The sequence below is a fragment of the Saimiri boliviensis genome, chromosome 1 (genome assembly GCF_048565385.1).
Source record: "Saimiri boliviensis isolate mSaiBol1 chromosome 1, mSaiBol1.pri, whole genome shotgun sequence".
Classification (NCBI taxonomy): Eukaryota; Metazoa; Chordata; class Mammalia; order Primates; family Cebidae; genus Saimiri; species Saimiri boliviensis.
Genome location: NC_133449.1, coordinates 103,135,399 through 103,151,452, shown reverse-complemented (window position 1 = coordinate 103,151,452; position 16,054 = coordinate 103,135,399). Strand labels below are relative to the sequence as shown.

The following is a 16,054-nucleotide window of genomic DNA, read 5'->3' as shown; positions in this document are numbered from 1 at the left end:
GGCGGATCAAGAGATCGAGGCCATCCTGGCCAACATGGTGAAACCCCATCTCTACTAAAAATACAAAAATTAGCTGAGTGTGGTGGCGCATGCCTGTGGTCCTGGCTACTCGGGATGAGGTAGGAGAATCGCTTGAACCCAGGAGGCGAGGTTGCAGTGAGCCGAGATTGTGCCATTGCACTCCAGCCTGACAAGAGAGTGAGACGCCACCTCAAAAAAAAAATAAAAGGAAACTTTCAGTGATACACTTCTTAGGAGCATTTTTATCATAGGTAGTTAAGTAGAAATAATACCAAAAAAAAATGAATGAGTGAATGAATGAACAGTGGAAGAGTAAAATATATGACAGGCTTATTACGGAGGAGGTGGAATTTGAGCTGGGTCAGTTTAATAAGCACCATTGCATATCTTTCGTCTCCAAAATCAGTCTGGTCATTGCATAGCAGTGCTTAAGGCAGATAAAATTAAAAATTATGTATTTTTATTATTTTTAAATGTGAATTATATACAGTTTTGTGAAACTGATTTTGATTATTGATTTTTATTTTCAGATGACTAGTCTAAAACTTTTTATTTAATTTTTATTTTACTTATTTGAGACAGTGTCTCATTCTGTCACCCAGGCTGGAGTGCAGTAGCTGTGATCTCAGCTCACTGCAAGCTCCACCTCCTGGGTTCAAGCAATGATTCTCCTGTCTCAGCCTCTCAAGTACCTGGAATTACAGGCCCACCCCACCACACGTGGCTAATTTTTGTATTTTTAGTAGAGATAGGGTTTCATCATGTTGGTCAGGCTGGTCTCAAACTCTGGTACTCAAGTGATCCTCCCTCCTCAGCCTCCCTAAGTGGTGGGGTTACAGATATGAGCCACTACACTCAGCCCAAAACTTTTATTTTTTATTTTAATTAATTTTTTAGAGGCAGAATCTTGCTCTGTTGCTTGGGCTAGAGTACAATGGCTCACTGCAGCCTCAAACTCCTGGGCTCAGGAGATCCTCTTGCCTCAGCCTCCTGAGTAGCTGGGTGTACAGGCGTGCACCACCTTGCCCAGCTAATTTTTGCTTTTTGTAAAGATGAGGGTCTTGCTATGTTGCCCAGGCTGGTCTTGAACTCCTGGGCACAAAGGATCTTCCCATCTCAGCCTCAAAGTGCTGGGATTTTAGGCATGAGCCATTGCACCCAGCCCAAAACTTGTAAATGATACGTGTACTTCCATCAGGGAAGTTTAAAGGGAGTTAGATTTTAGCTCAGTACAGAAGAAATTTACTATTAGTGTTGGAAAGTAGGTGACAATTGTGTATGTATCAAGGAAAGGCCGTTGACATTCTTTAAGATACTGTACCAGCCTGGCCAACATGATGAAACTTCGTCTCTACTAAAATTAGCCAGGCATGGTGGCACATGCCTGTAGTCCCAGCTACTTGGGAGGTTGAGGTTGCAGTGAGCTGAGATCATGCCACCTGCACTCCAGCCTGGGTGACAGAGTGAGACTCCATCTAAAAAAAAATGATACGAATAAAAGAGATACGTAGAAAACATTTATTTATCAGATTGAACCAAAAGGAAACCATAATTCTAAGTCTTTTCACTAAGAAAAAAAAAAGTCCTATTTCTCTGTTTCTGTGAACTTGATAGATGCTAGTTGGTAAATTGATAAGGGTTATTCTATTTTTTTGAGACAGCTTCTTGCTCTGTTGCCCAGGCTGGAATGCCATGGTGTGATCTTGACTCACTACAACCTCTGTCTCCTGGGTTCAAGTGATTGTCCTGCCTCAGCATCCTGAGTAGCTGGGATTACAGGCGTGCACTCATCACTATCCATTTAACCTGCTCTACTTTCTGCCTAGCACTTGTCACTACTTGGTATTATATAGTCGTTTCTTGCCTGTCTTTCCAATTAGAATATTAGCTCCTTGAAGCAGATACATTGTTCAGCACCATATCTGCAGAGCTGCAAGTGTGCTAGCACAAAAATGGCACTCAGTACACATTTGTTGAACCTTTATATAAAAATAAATAATATATATGTATAAATAGCTGTACGTTACTTTCTAAATATAAAAGTAGTACTTGTTCCTTGTAAGAAGATAAAAGTGTAAGGGGGCCGGGCGCGGTGACTCAAGCCTCTAATCCCAGCACTTTGGGAGGCCGAGGCGGGTGGATCACAAGGTCAAGAGATCGAGACCATCCTGGTCAACATGGTGAAACCCTGTCTCTACTAAAAATACAAAAAAAATTAGCTGGGCATGGTGGTGCGTGCCTGTAATCCCAGCTACTCAGGAGGCTGAGGCAGGAGAATTGCCTGAACCCAGGAAGCGGAGGTTGCGGTGAGCCGAGATTGTGCCATTGCACTCCAGCCTGGGTAAGAAGAGCGAAGCTCCGTCTCAAAAAAAAAAAAAAAAAGAAAAAGAAAAGTGTAAGGAAGAAGCAAAGAAAAAACTACCGGAATTTTTTTTTTTTTTTTTTTTTTTTTTTTTTTTTTGAGACAGTGTTTCATTCTTGTTGCCCAGGCTGGAGTGCAATGGCGTGATCTCTGCTCACTGCAACTTCCACCTCCTGGGTTCAAGCAATTCTCCTGCCTCAGCCTCTCAAGTAGCTTGGATTACAGCTGTGCCACCACGCACAGCTAACTTTGTTTTGTTAGTAGAGACAGGGTTTCACCACGTTGGTCAGGCTGGTGTCAAACTCCTGACCTCAGGTGACCCACCCACCATGGCCTCCCAAAGTGCTGGGATTATAGGCATGGGGCACAGCCTCTGGCCAAGTTAGAGGAGTTTATCAACAACAACTCTTACCCCTAAGGAGTGTGCTCAATTGAGTTCATGTTAAAGTTTGGGGTGCTTTCGCCCTATCAAGCCAGTAAATAATGAAGACTTAACTCCATTTGTTTTTTTTTTTTTTTTGGTTGTTGTTTTGGGGTTTATTTATTTATTTATTTTGTACAAAAAATCCTGGTAAGGAAGGATGGCTCCACGGAGATTACCTCTGAGAACACAGGATCCAAAGCTGAACAATAAGTCCTTACGTTATCTGGGGAATCTCTTCTTTTGCCTCTTGTAATTGGTGATATCATCATTGGGCCTGCACATGACTTCTGAATGCTGCTGTACACAGTGCTTCATTTAGTTGGGCTTATGGAGATTAGATCATGCACAGGAAGCTGGTTCCTTGGCTAACAGACTCCAGAGAGGAGTCAGGGGCTTAAGGGATGTGAAAAATTAGTACTGATTTTAAAGAGACAGGATTCGCTGGGAAAGCACAGAGATTTTTTTCCAGCTCGTGAAAGTGCCTCCATGATCTTTAGTTTCTTATGAACAACATTGATTCCTATTTCAATACTCTTTCTATAAATAAGGGCCTCTTTAAGCTTCCCTTCCCTCACCTTTATTTTATTTTATTTATTTTTAATAGAGATGGGGTCTCACCGTGTTGCCTAGGCTGTTCTCAAACTCCTGGGCTCAAGTGATCCTCCCTCCTTGGCATCGCTAAGTATGGAGATTACAGGTGTGAGCCATCTCACTGGGCCCCCTTCACCCTCAAAATAGGGCTGTTAATTCTGACTTCGTGAGACTGTTATAATTTTAACAAGCTAACTCTTTAAAGAATCTAGCATAGTACTTGGAAGATAAAAACCTATTGTAGGTCCTGGAACATACACCATGAGCATAATCATTGTCAGCTCCTTGTCTTTCTCTTTTTACCATTGTCACTGTCCATACTATCAGGTTGTAATTAACTTATTATAACAGAATTACATTTTGAAATCCTATTGTGTTTAATTGGCGTTTTGAATAATGTTTTTGCACTTCTTAAGATACTTTCAGTTATCTGCTTTATCGTTATTATTGGTTTACTTGGCTGGATGCAGTGGCTGGTGCTTGTAATGCCAGCACTGTGGGAGGACAAGGCAGGAGGATTGCTTGAGCCCAGGAGTTCGAGACCAGCCCAGGCAACATGCCAAAACCCCATCTCTACTAAAAATACAAAAAACTAGTTGTGCATGGTGGTGTGTGCCTTTGGTCCCAGCTATCCAGGAGGCTGAAATGGGACTATTGCTTGAGCTTAGAGATCGAGACTGCAGTGAGCTATGATTTCACCACTACATTCTAGCCTGGGTGAGAGAGACCACATCTTAAATAATAATAAAAATAATATGTTTACTTGTTTTAGTCTTCTCATATGTTACAAGCAATATGAAGATAATGACCCTTACTGATTTTTATATTTACTACCATACCTAGAACTGTACTTTGGACTCAGTGAGTGTTCAGTAAAAGTTTGTTGAATTCAGTGCATTTGTGCTGGCCTTATTGAAAGGTACAACTAAAATATGCAACATTATGATTGTTAATAAAAGTCACCATCTTTGGCTGTGAACCAAATCTCTATTAAAAAAAAAAAAAGTCACCATCCGCACACACTTGTCTTTTTTTTTTAAATTCTTTTCATAGTCAACATCTCACACACTTAACTGTGTAGAGCCAGTACAGATCTAGGTGAACAGTGCAATTACTTTTTTTTTTTCTTTCTTTCTTTCTTTTTTTTTTTTTTTGTAGAGATGGGATTTCTCCATGTCGGTTAGGCTGGTCTCGATCTCCCAACCTTAGGTGATCCACCCACCTTGGCCTCCCAATGTGCTGGAATTACAGGCATGAGCCACCGTGCCCAGCCACTTTTCTTTTTTTTAAGAGACAGGGTCTTGCTCTGCCACCCAGGCTGGAGGGCAGTAGCATAATCATAGCTTATTGCAGCTTTGAATTCCTGGGCTCAAATGATCTTCCTGCCTCAGCCTCCCAAGTAGTTGGGACTGTAGGCGTGCACTATCACACCTGGCTAATTTTTAAATTTTTTTTGTAGGGATGGGGTCTTGCTCTGTTGCACAGCTGGGCTTGAACTCCTGGCCTCAAATAATCCTCCCTCCATGACTTCCAGAAATGCTGGGATTGCAGACATGAGTCATTGTGCCCAGCTCTACAGTATAATTTCTTTGAACATTTGTAGAATTAGGGAGAATAGGACATGTCCATGTGTTGGTCACATCTTAAGAGTGATGAATCTCGAGTAAGAAATGTTTTGGGGCCGGGCGCGGTGGCTCAAGCCTGTAATCCCAGCACTTTGGGAGGCCGAGGTGGGTGGATCACGAGGTCAAGAGATCGAGACCATCCTGGTCAACATGGTGAAACCCCGTCTCTACTAAAAATACAAAAAAATAAGCTGGGCATGGTGGCGTGTGCCTGTAATCCCAGCTACTCAGGAGGCTGAGGCAGGAGAATTGCTTGAACCCAGGAGGCAGAGGTTGCGGTGAGCCGAGATCGTGCCATTGCACTCCAGCCTGGGTAACAAGAGTGAAACTCCATCTCAAAAAAAAAAAAAAAAAAAAGAAATGTTTTGGGTTTGGTTTTGTTTGATTTTTCAAATCTAGTTTTAAGTTTTTCCCTTTGGTAGTAATTACTTGTTTCTAATAGCAGGGTCTTCAGCAGAAGGCCAGTTATCAAATAATTAAACAATAGGCAGATTAGGAAACTCAGACATAGTCAAAAGTAGGAAAGGAAGAGGTCAGAAAATGGGTTGGTTGACCCATTCTAGGCAGTTCTAGAGACTGCACACATGAAATGCTGCTGCTCCAGTTCCCTCTCTTGTTTTAGCCTGTCTACCAAACTCAAATGGTTTCATTGCCATATCTCAGCATATCCTTGGAGCTAAAATAGTATGATTAGGGTGAGATATTGCTTAAGACACTGAGCCCTGGCCAGGCATGGTGGCTCACACCTGTAATCTCAGCACTTTGGGAGGCTGAGGTGGGAGGATCACAGGGTCAGGAGTTCGAGACCAGCCTGGCTAACATGGTGAAACCTCGTCTTTACTAAAAATAGAAAAATTAGCTGGGCTTGATGGCACATGCCTATAATCCCAGCTACTTGGGAGGCTGAGGCAGGAAAATTGCTTGAACCTGGGAGGCAGAGGTTGCAGTGAGCCGAGATCATACCATTGCACTCCAGCCTTGGCAACAAGAGTGAAACTCCCTCTCGAAAAAAAAGACACTGAGCCCTGCTAGGTGTCTGGTATGTGATTCTCATTGCTCTGGCCAGGCAGTCATGGGATTATTCTTCACCATTTCCTTTTCCCTAGGTGTACGTGGTTGGGAATGAACCTTTAACAGTTTTGATGGATTCTCTGCTTCCAGTCCTGGGAGTTCTTTTTCTTCTCTACTGTTTTACTAAGCAGAGTGTATCTCACATAAGGTAAACAGTCAAGAGACCCTTATTTGTTTGTAAATAGAATTTTATTTGTTTATAAATTGTGACACCTTTTTTGCATGTTGTTTTTGTTCTTATTTTGAATATAAGACTTTGCCACTTTGAAATTACCATTTTCTTTCAGTCAGAAAAGCACTGGGCTCTTCCTATTTTGCTCATCTAGAAAAGAAAGAGAATTTTGCAGATCCCAGAGCACTGGATACAGTTTTTAGAATGCCTTTCCTCAGCCTCTGTCCTGGATCTCAAAGATAAAATCTCTGTTTACATGTATAAACTTGCCACTTTTTGATCAGTGAGAAATGCTACAGTAACTTGTCTAGGAAGGTGGAAATAGGGGATGGATCATAATGACTTTGTGGGGAGTTAGAAAACAAGTTGGGAAATCTAGATCCGAATGTGGCACTTTGTAATTTAGCCTGGGATTTGGTGTTGGTGATGCAGTGTGTTGTTTAGAAAGAAGGGATTTCTTCGTCATCCAGAAAATACTCCTTTGTCATAGTATTTAAGTATTAGCTCCATTCATTTTGTATCAGCTCCATTTTTACAGTAATTTATGTTGTTTCTTCCTCCAGGTAATAGTTATCCTATGTCAAGTCCTACAGAATTATGATTTTTGGTGTTTGGTGATCCCCGCATGTAATCCAATATACAATAATAGTACCTTCTTCACAGAGTTATTGTGAAGACTAAATATGCATTAATGTGTTTAGTACAGTCCCCGGCAAATAGTAAGCTCAGTAAATGGTAGCTATCATTATCACCATTGCTAAGTGGTGGAGGAAACACCATCTTTTGTACTATTCAAAGCTTACATAATGTTCTCGGCTCTTCAGTTTGGGTCAGCACACCATTGTAGCCCGCAGCCACGACGGCAATGACAAGAGAGAATACAGTGGAAGAGGGAGACTATACATCTGTGAACTTGGTTTCAAGGGACAGTCCACAAAATAACTCTTGTTTTTGTTTTTTTTTTTTTTTTTTTTGAGACATAGTCTCACTCTGTCACCCAGACTTGGGGGCAGTGGCGTGATCTCCGCCCCCTGGGTTCAAGTGATTTTCCTGCCTCAGCCCCCTGGGTAGCTGGGATTACAGGCACCTGCCACCATGCCAGGCTAGGTTTTGTGTTTGTTTGTTTTTTTGGTTTTTGTTTTTTTTGTTTTTTGGTGGTTTTTTTTTGAGCAGAGTCTCACTCTGTCACCCAGGCTGGAGTGCAATGGCTTGATCTCAGTTCATTGCAACCTCTGCCTCCCAGGTTCAAGCAGTTCTCCTACCTCAGTCTCCCAAGTAGCTGGGATTACAGGTGCCTGCCACCATACCCCGCTAATTTTTTGTATTTTTAGTAGAGATGGGGTTTCACCATGTTGGCCAGGATGGTCTCAATCTCTTGATGTCGTGACCCACCTTCCAAAGTGCTAGGATTACAGGCATGAGCAACTGCTTCTGGCCAGTTTTTGTGTTTTTAGTAGAGACGGGGTTTTACCATGTTGGCCAGGCTGATATTGAACACCTGACCTCAGATGATTAATCTGCCTCAGCCTCCCAAAATGCTGGGATTACAGGTGTTAGCCACTGCGCCAGACCTCTTGTTTTTGTTTTAAAACCCAAGTTCTCACAGCACTGTCATGTTCTCATCAGAGACTGATGAGGAGCGTGTGAACATTGATTTAGTTCCTCTCCTAGTTGACTGGCACAGATTGAAGGGGTTGAGGAATCAGTGATATTTTGTTGATATGCCGCTTCTTGGTGTCCAGCTATTAGTCCTGCTGAGAGTAGATGGTTTTTATCCGTGTATACTTTCTCTGACAGTGCCTGATGCAAAGGCAGTAGTTCACTTGGAATTACAAAAAAAAAAAAAAGGAAAAAGAAATCACGTGGGGCTCTTGTGGCATATCAGGGTTGCTTCCAGAGCCAAGGATTAGTCAGTCATTGAATTTCAGGATATTTGCATTCTGAAATTCACAAGAAGCATACTTGCCTCTCCTTCATTTCAGTAGTACTAGGAAATTGTGCCAGCATTTAGAATGCAGTGGAACCTGACAGCCTTTCTTTCTTTTTTTATGTTAGCTTGTTAGATGCATGGAGTAAGATGACAAGCTCATTCATAACTGCTTTTTCTGCCAGGTCACTTTGCCAAGAGATCTTATTATGGATTCTGGGGAAGCTGGAAAGGAAGAAGGCAATTGCCAGCCTGAAAGGATTTGCAGGGTTGGACAAAGCTGTGCCCTCTCTCCATTCTCTGTGTCAGTTTAGAGTCGCCACTCAAGGTGGCATTATGATTACCATCAAAGAGGCCATTAGGTGAGTCCACCCATCCATTACTGTCTCTCTTCAGATTTAATTTTGCCTAAAAGGCCATTCAGTGATTCAACCACTAAGGGGTGCTGATAGAAAAGAAACCAGAAACTCGTGTTGCTGAGGTGCCTGCTGTTTATATTCTCTAAATGAAATGTGAGCCTTAATTAATCCTCCAGGTTTTTTCCAAGGTGCCTGCTAATAATTGGTGCAGTTTACTGGAGCCTCACAGCTCTGCATCATAACAAGCCCACTTACTCCACCATCTTTGCCAGTTAATCAAAGTAAAGGACAGACACATGTTCACCCTTAACACCGTAATAATCCAATTCTCTTTCTGACTCTCAAAATGGTATATGTGTGTGTTTATAGTGAGACTTATTCCTGAGGGAAATTGTCTAATAGCTATCTTTTGTGCTAATTTTATGATGGAGATTTCTCATAGGTATTGATTAGAAAATACTTAATAAATATTAGTGGAATGGATCATTTATTTCTCCAACATCTCACAATTGTATATTTTATTTTATTTTATTTTATTTTATTTTTTTGAGACGGAGTTTCGCTCTCGTTACCCAGGCTGGAGTGCAATGGCACAATCTCGGCTCACTGCAACCTGCGCCTCCTAGGTTCAGGCAATTCTCCTGCCTCAGCCTCCTGAGTAGCTGGGATTACAGGCACGCGCTACCATGCCCAGCCAATTTTTTGTATTTTTAGTAGAGACGGGGTTTCACCATGTTGACCACGTTGGTCTCGATCTCTTGACCTCGTGATCCACCCACCTCGGCCTCCCAAAGTGCTGGGATTACAGGCTTGAGCCACCGCGCCCGGCCAACAATTGTATATTTTAAATTATTTCCACTTTCTGGATAATCTGATGTTATTACCTCAGATTATTACATGGATTATGACCAACAGATTCCTGTTGGTCATAATCCATGTAATATTAATGGATAACAGCTATCCTGTTTGGATTTCACATCACATTCAAAGTGCTGCTGTGTGTTGAGGTATTGAAATATTATATATTCATAGTTAATTTGGTATAGTTTTAAAACACCTCTTCAGTTTGATGGACTTGAGGAAAATAGAAAAACTCATAGATTGCAAACAAAATTATCAATACAAACTCAAACTGCCATTCTGCCTAGCAACAGTTCTCAAGAAGATGTTTTTGGCCAGGCACAGTGGCTTACACCTGTAATCCCAGCACTTTATGAGGCTGAGGCAGGTGGATCACCTGAGGTTAGGAGTTTCAGACCAGCCTGGCCAACATGGTGAAACCCCATCTCTATTAAAAATACAAAAATTACGCCAGACATGGTGGCTCACACCTGTAATCCAGCACTTTGGGAGGCCAAGGTGGGTGGATCATGAGGTCAAGAGATCGAGACCATTTTGACCAACATGGTGAAACCCTGTCTCTACTACAAAATACAAAAAAATTAGCTGGGTATAGTGGTGTGCGCCTGTACTCCCAACTACTCGGGAGGCTGAGGCAGGAGAATTGCTTGAACCCAGGAGGCGGAGATTGCAGTGAGCTGAGATTGCACCACTGCACTCCAGCCTGGTGCCTGGCAACAGAGCAAGACTCTGTCTTAAAAAAAAAAAAAAAAAAAAAAGAGGGCCAGGCGCAGTGGCTCACGCCTGTAATCCAAGCACTTTGGGAGGCCGAGGCGGGTGGATCACGAGGTCAAGAGATCGAGACCATCCTGGTCAACATGGTGAAACCCTGTCTCAACTAAAAATACAAAAAAATTAGCTGGACATGGTGGTGCGTGCCTGTGTTCCCAGCTACTCAGGAGGCTGAGGCAGGAGAATTGCTTGAACCCAGGAGGCGGAGGTTGCGGTGAGCCGAGATCACACAATTGCACTCCAGCCTGGGTAACAAGAGTGAAACTCCGTCTGAAAAAAAAAGAAAAAGGCCTGGCGTGGTGGCTTACACCTGTAATGCCAGCACTTTGGGAGGCCGAGGCGGGTGGATCATGAGATCAAGAGATCTAGACCATTCTGGTCAACATGGTGAAACCCCGTCTCTACTAAAAATACAAAAATTAGCTGGGCATGGTGGTGCACGCCTGTAGTCCCAGCTACTCAGGAAGCTGAGGCAGGAGAATTGCTTGAACCCAGGAGGCGGAGGTTGCAGTGAGCAGAGATGGTGCCATTGCACTCCAGCCTGGATAACAAGAGCGAAACTCCAACTCAAAAAAAAAAAAAAAAAAAAGCCACAAAAATACAAAAATTAGCCAGGCATGGTGGTTCATGCCTGTAGTGCTGGCTACTTGTGAGGCTGAGGCACAAGAATTGCTTGAACCGTGAAGCAGAAGTTGCAGTGAGCTGGGATTGCATCACTGCACTCCAGCTGGGGTAACAGAATGAGACTCTCAAAAAAAAAAAAGGGTCTGGTTCAGTGGCTCATGCCTGTAATCCCAGCACTTTGGGAGGCCCAGGTGGGTGGATCAGTTGAGGTCAAGAGTTCAAGACCACCCTGGCCAACATGGTTAAACCCCATCTCTACTAAAAATACAAAAATTATCCAGTTGTGGTGGCAGGTACCTGTAGTCCCAGCTACTCGGGAGACTGAGGCAAGACTGTTACTTGAACCTGGGAGGTGGGGGTTGCACTCCAGCCTGGGGGACAGAGCAAGACTCTGTAAAGAAACTCTATAAGAGCAGCTTGGATTTTGTGATCTTTAGATCTAGAGTTTTTACTTTTCTGGAATTAAATATAATTGTTTGGAATTCACTTTTTATTGTTGAAATTTTAAGAGTAGTACTTAAGATAATTGTCCTGTGTTTTTGTTTTGTTTTGTTTTTGAGGCCGAGTCTGGCTCTGTCATTCAAGATGGAGTGCAGTGGCACAATCTCAGCTCACTGTAAGCTCTACCTCCCGGGTTCAAGCAATTCTCCTGCCTCAACCTCCCAAGTAGGTGGGACTACAAGCACCCACCACCATGCCCAGCTATTTTTTGTATTTTTAGTAGAGACGGGGTTTCACTGTGTTGGCCAGGCTGGTGTTGAACTCCTGACCTTGTGATCCACCTACCTCAGCCTCCCAAAGTGCTGGGATTACAGGCCTGAGCCACCTCACTCGGCAACATCCGTCATTTTTTTCTCAATTTAGCCTGAAAAAAATTTATTTCATTGGTCACAGAAATAACACATATTCTTTGTATAATACAAAAAGCACATGAAGAAAACAAAAGTCAACCAGTGTCTTATTTCCTGTTCACATTGTATTAGCATTTTGCTTTTTAGTACATCTTCAGTGCCTTTGTATTTGTTTACATGATGATGTGGTATAATAATATAGTATCTTGGGCTGGTTTCAGTGGCTCATACTGGTAATTCCAGCACTTTGGGAGGCCAAGGTGTAAGGACTGCTTGAGACCAGGAGTTTAAGACCAGCCTGGGCAATATAGCAAGACCCCATTTCTTTAAAAAAAAAAAAAAAAAGTGAAAAAGTGTGTATGTGTATGTGTGTATATGTGTATATATATATATTTATCATATATATGTATACATATACATATATACATATATATATACATATACATATATATACATATATATATGTACATATATATATATACACACATAGTATCTCGGTCTCTTCACCTGTCGGAAGAATTAAAAACTAAAAGCCATAGCACCTCATGAGAAAGTACAAAAATTTCTTGACCAGCCTGGGCAATATGTCAGAACCTAGTCTCTACAAAAAAATACAAAAATTAGTTGGTCATGATAATGCACCTCTGTAGTCCCAGTTGCTTGGGAGGCTGAAGTGGGAGGATTGCCTCAGCCTTGGAGGTTGAGGCTGCAGTGAGCCATGAACGAACCACTGCACTCCAGCCTAGGCAACAAGTGAGACCCTGTCTCAAAACAAGCAAACAAACCTTGAAATTTTTGCAGTAATCATAGCACTGGTATAGGCAGATTTTGTAAGACCACCCTGGCCTTGGCAATCACATTCAACCTACTCATTTTTCCGAACCTTTATGCATTTTCCTGTTTCAGCTAATTGGTTCGTTTCAGTTGAGGTTGACTACATGTCTTCCCATGATGATCATGTCTTCTGCTGCCCATAACTCTTCAGTGGCTCATCAGAAAAAAGTCAGAGTTCCTTTAAAAAAAAAAAATTAAAGCTGCCAGGAAAAATTAAAATACAATTAAAAAGTCAGAGTTCCTTTGAATGACATCTAAGGCCCTTTGTGATTTTTTTTTTCCTTTTTTTTTTTTTTTTTTTTTTTGGCCCTCTGTGATCTAGCCTTACTTTGTAGCCGTCTCGTTCTTTGTTTTTCCTCAGGACCCAGAATATCTGCATGTAACTTATACTTTAATTCCTCCTTGCTTTTTTTTTTTTTTTTTTTTTTTTGAGACGGAGTTTCGCTCTTGTTACCCAGGCTGGAGTGCAATGGTGCGATCTCGGCTCACCGCAACCTCCGCCTCCTGGGTTCAGGCAATTCTCCTGCCTCAGCCTCCTGAGTAGCTGGGATTACAGGCAGGCGCCACCATGCCCAGCTAGTTTTTTGTATTTTTAGTAGAGACGGGGTTTCACCGTGTTGACCAGGATGGTCTCGATCTCTTGACCTTGTGATCCACCCGCCTCGGCCTCCCAAAGTGCTGGGATTACAGGCTTGAGCCACCGCGCCCGGCTTCCTCCTTGCTTTTGCAACTTATGAAATAATAGTAATTCTTCAACATCCAGCTTTTTTTTTTTTTAGAAATGAGATCTGCCGGGTGCAGTGGCTCACACCTGTAATCCTAACACTTTGGGAGGCCGAGGTGGGTGGATTGCCTGAGCTCAGGGGTTTGAAACCAGCCTGGGCAACAGGGTGAAACCCCATCTCTACTAAAATACAAAAAATTAGCCAGGCATGGAGGTGTGCATCTGTGGTACTAGCTACTCAGGAAGCTGAGGCAGGAGAACTGTTTGAACCCAGGAGATGGAGGTTGCAGTGAGCTGAGATCGTGTCACTGCACTCCAACTTGGGCAACAGAGTGAGACTCCATCTCCAAAAAAAAAAAAAAGAACTGAGATTTTGCCATGTTGTCTGTTGGCTGGAGTGCAGTGGCTGTTCATAGTTGTGATCATAATGTATTACAACCTCAAACTCCTGAGCTCAAGCAGTCTCCCTGCCTCAGCCTCCTAGTACACTACAGGTGTGTACCACTGTGTCCGGCTAACATCCATCTTCATGAATCTTTCCCTATTCGAGCAAATGACCATGCAGGACATAATAGACTTCTTTATGAGAATCAATACTTTTTTCAGAATGGAGAAATAAGTTAAATAAATTTTGGGGATCTTTTTAATGATTGTTTGGACATCACATGTTACTTTAGGAGATTTCCGTGGCGTTTAAAAATATGTGTATCTCTGGTGACACTGCCAAGGTTAATTTTACCCTTCATTGCAGTGACGAAAATGAAGATGAAGCCCTGTACCAGAAGGTATGCTCAGAGCAGGACCGGGTGGAGCATCTTGGGGACTTGCTGTCCCTCTGCCAAGAATGCGGTTTGGCAGGAGACTTCTTCATCTTCTGTTTGAAAGTAAGAAGTACAAGTAGTTCCTGGTCATTGTTATTCCAGGGGAGTTTCAGGAGACCCTTTGAATTTTCAAGGCATTTATAATTTTAGGTCCTAAAATTTAGGTCCTATTTTAGGGAAAATGATCAGAGAACATAAAGGAATTCATGTTTTAGTGGCCTTTGGATTGGTAAAAAGAAGAAACTTACCTTCATTATAACCATGTTATCTACTACTTCCCCAAGTAATTGGCACTGACATTTTAGAGATGAACAAAGCAGGCCCCTCAATCTATGAAAGAATTAATCTTTGCTCCATGTTGACAGTAAGAACCCTTTTGAAGTTAATAGCAGGTTTTACAGCTGTAGAGTAATCCCTTATCCTTCTGACTGTTGTTTTGTCAGGTATTTGCAAAGGAGATTTAGCAATTTTGCCTCTTTCATTTCATTTTGTGGGCACTTAAAGCCTTTTCTGGGTTTGTTTCTTAGTGCCAGTGGTTGTGCTTTGCTTCCTTTTCTTCTATTCTCTGACAGTAACTTGTACCCCATAATGTTACCCTTTGTTGCACTATATGACATGATAAGCCAGTGACCTTCAGCTCTGCTTTCTCAACTCTTTCTCCTAAAGTGTCTACTCTAAAAGAAATCTAAGAGTTTAAGGTTTCTTTGGGCGTGGGAGAATTCAAGGAGGGAATCAGGGCTAACATTTCTAGAACTTGAAGTAGGGGACACTTTTTGATGCTTTCTTGCCTCCCATGTTCACACCTATCCTCATGCCTAGTGATACTCTTTCTAAATAACATTCCAAGGGGATATGCTCTTAATTGTATACTTCAAAAAATTGTTCCAGGCTGGGCATGGTAGCTCACGCTCGTAATCCCAGCACTTTGGGAGGCCAAGCCAGGTGGATCACCTGAGCTCAGGCATTCAAGACTAGCCTGGGAAGCATGGCAAAACCCTGTCTCTACCAAAAACACAAAAAATTAGCCTGGCATGCTGGCTTATGCCTGTAGTCCCAACTACTCAGCGGGCTAAGGTGACAGGATCGCTTAAACCCAGGAGACAGAGGTTTCAGTGAGCCAAGATGTTACCAATCCACTCCGGCCTGGGTGACAGAGTGAGACCTTGCCTCAAAAAAAAAAAATGTTTAATAGACAAGCAAACAAATAAAAGAACTTTGCTCTAAAACAGGTTATCTCCACCCTGACACTACTGACACCTTGGGCCAGATAAATTTTTTTTGTGAGTGACTGTCTTGTGCATTGTAGGGTATTTAGAAGCATTCTGACCTCCACTAATTAGATTACCCCTCAATTAAGACAGCCAAAATATCCCAGACATTGTGAAATGTCCCCTGAGGAGGAAAATTGCCCAGGCACAGTTGAGTACCGCTACTCTAAACTGTCAATTACTTTGGTAAAGCCCTAATTATTTATTAGGAAACTCAAGGTTTTTACTTCCCAAGGAAATTTACAACAGTGAAGGGTAGGTGAATAGTCTACAAAACCCACAGTAATACGTGATTTCTTAGTAGGAGTTTAGTTCTAAGTATGTTAGAGGAAAAGAGCAGTAGTGTTGGAGGCATCTAATGGTTTCCAGAAGGGGTTTGAGAATGTGAGGTGGTCTGAGGTCTCAGTTCAAGGAAGACCGCTAGTAGAAATCATGAAAATGCTCACAAAACAAAAAGCTTGTCAAACTATTTCTTTGTGTGTGTATATATTTTTTAATGAGATTTTACATTTTTATATACATGACATCATACTGTACATATTCTGCAACTTGTATTTTTCACTCAATAGTATACTGATACCCATATAAATCTAATTCATTTATATTAACTGCTGTGCTATAATAAATACATCATAATGTTTTCTTATTGCTGCACATTTAGGTTGTCTCCAAGTTTTGGCTATTACAAATAATGTTGCCACAAACACAGACTATTTCTTTAAACATACAGTTCAAACAGAAGGCCTTA

General features: G+C 42.0%; 1 protein-coding gene across 6 annotated transcripts in view; it reads left to right on the top strand.

The window, feature by feature from the left end:
* The window catches only part of TANGO6 (transport and golgi organization 6 homolog), a 127,953-nt gene that overhangs the window by 55,049 nt on the left and 56,850 nt on the right, over positions 1-16,054 (top strand). For all 6 annotated transcript variants that reach the window (XM_074401509.1, XM_074401499.1, XM_074401490.1 and 3 more), the window contains 3 exons: positions 6,130-6,242; positions 8,379-8,555; positions 13,969-14,101. In XM_074401509.1, the coding sequence (XP_074257610.1) occupies positions 6,130-6,242; positions 8,379-8,555; positions 13,969-14,101 (423 nt within the window). The remainder of the gene's footprint in view (positions 1-6,129; positions 6,243-8,378; positions 8,556-13,968; positions 14,102-16,054) is intronic.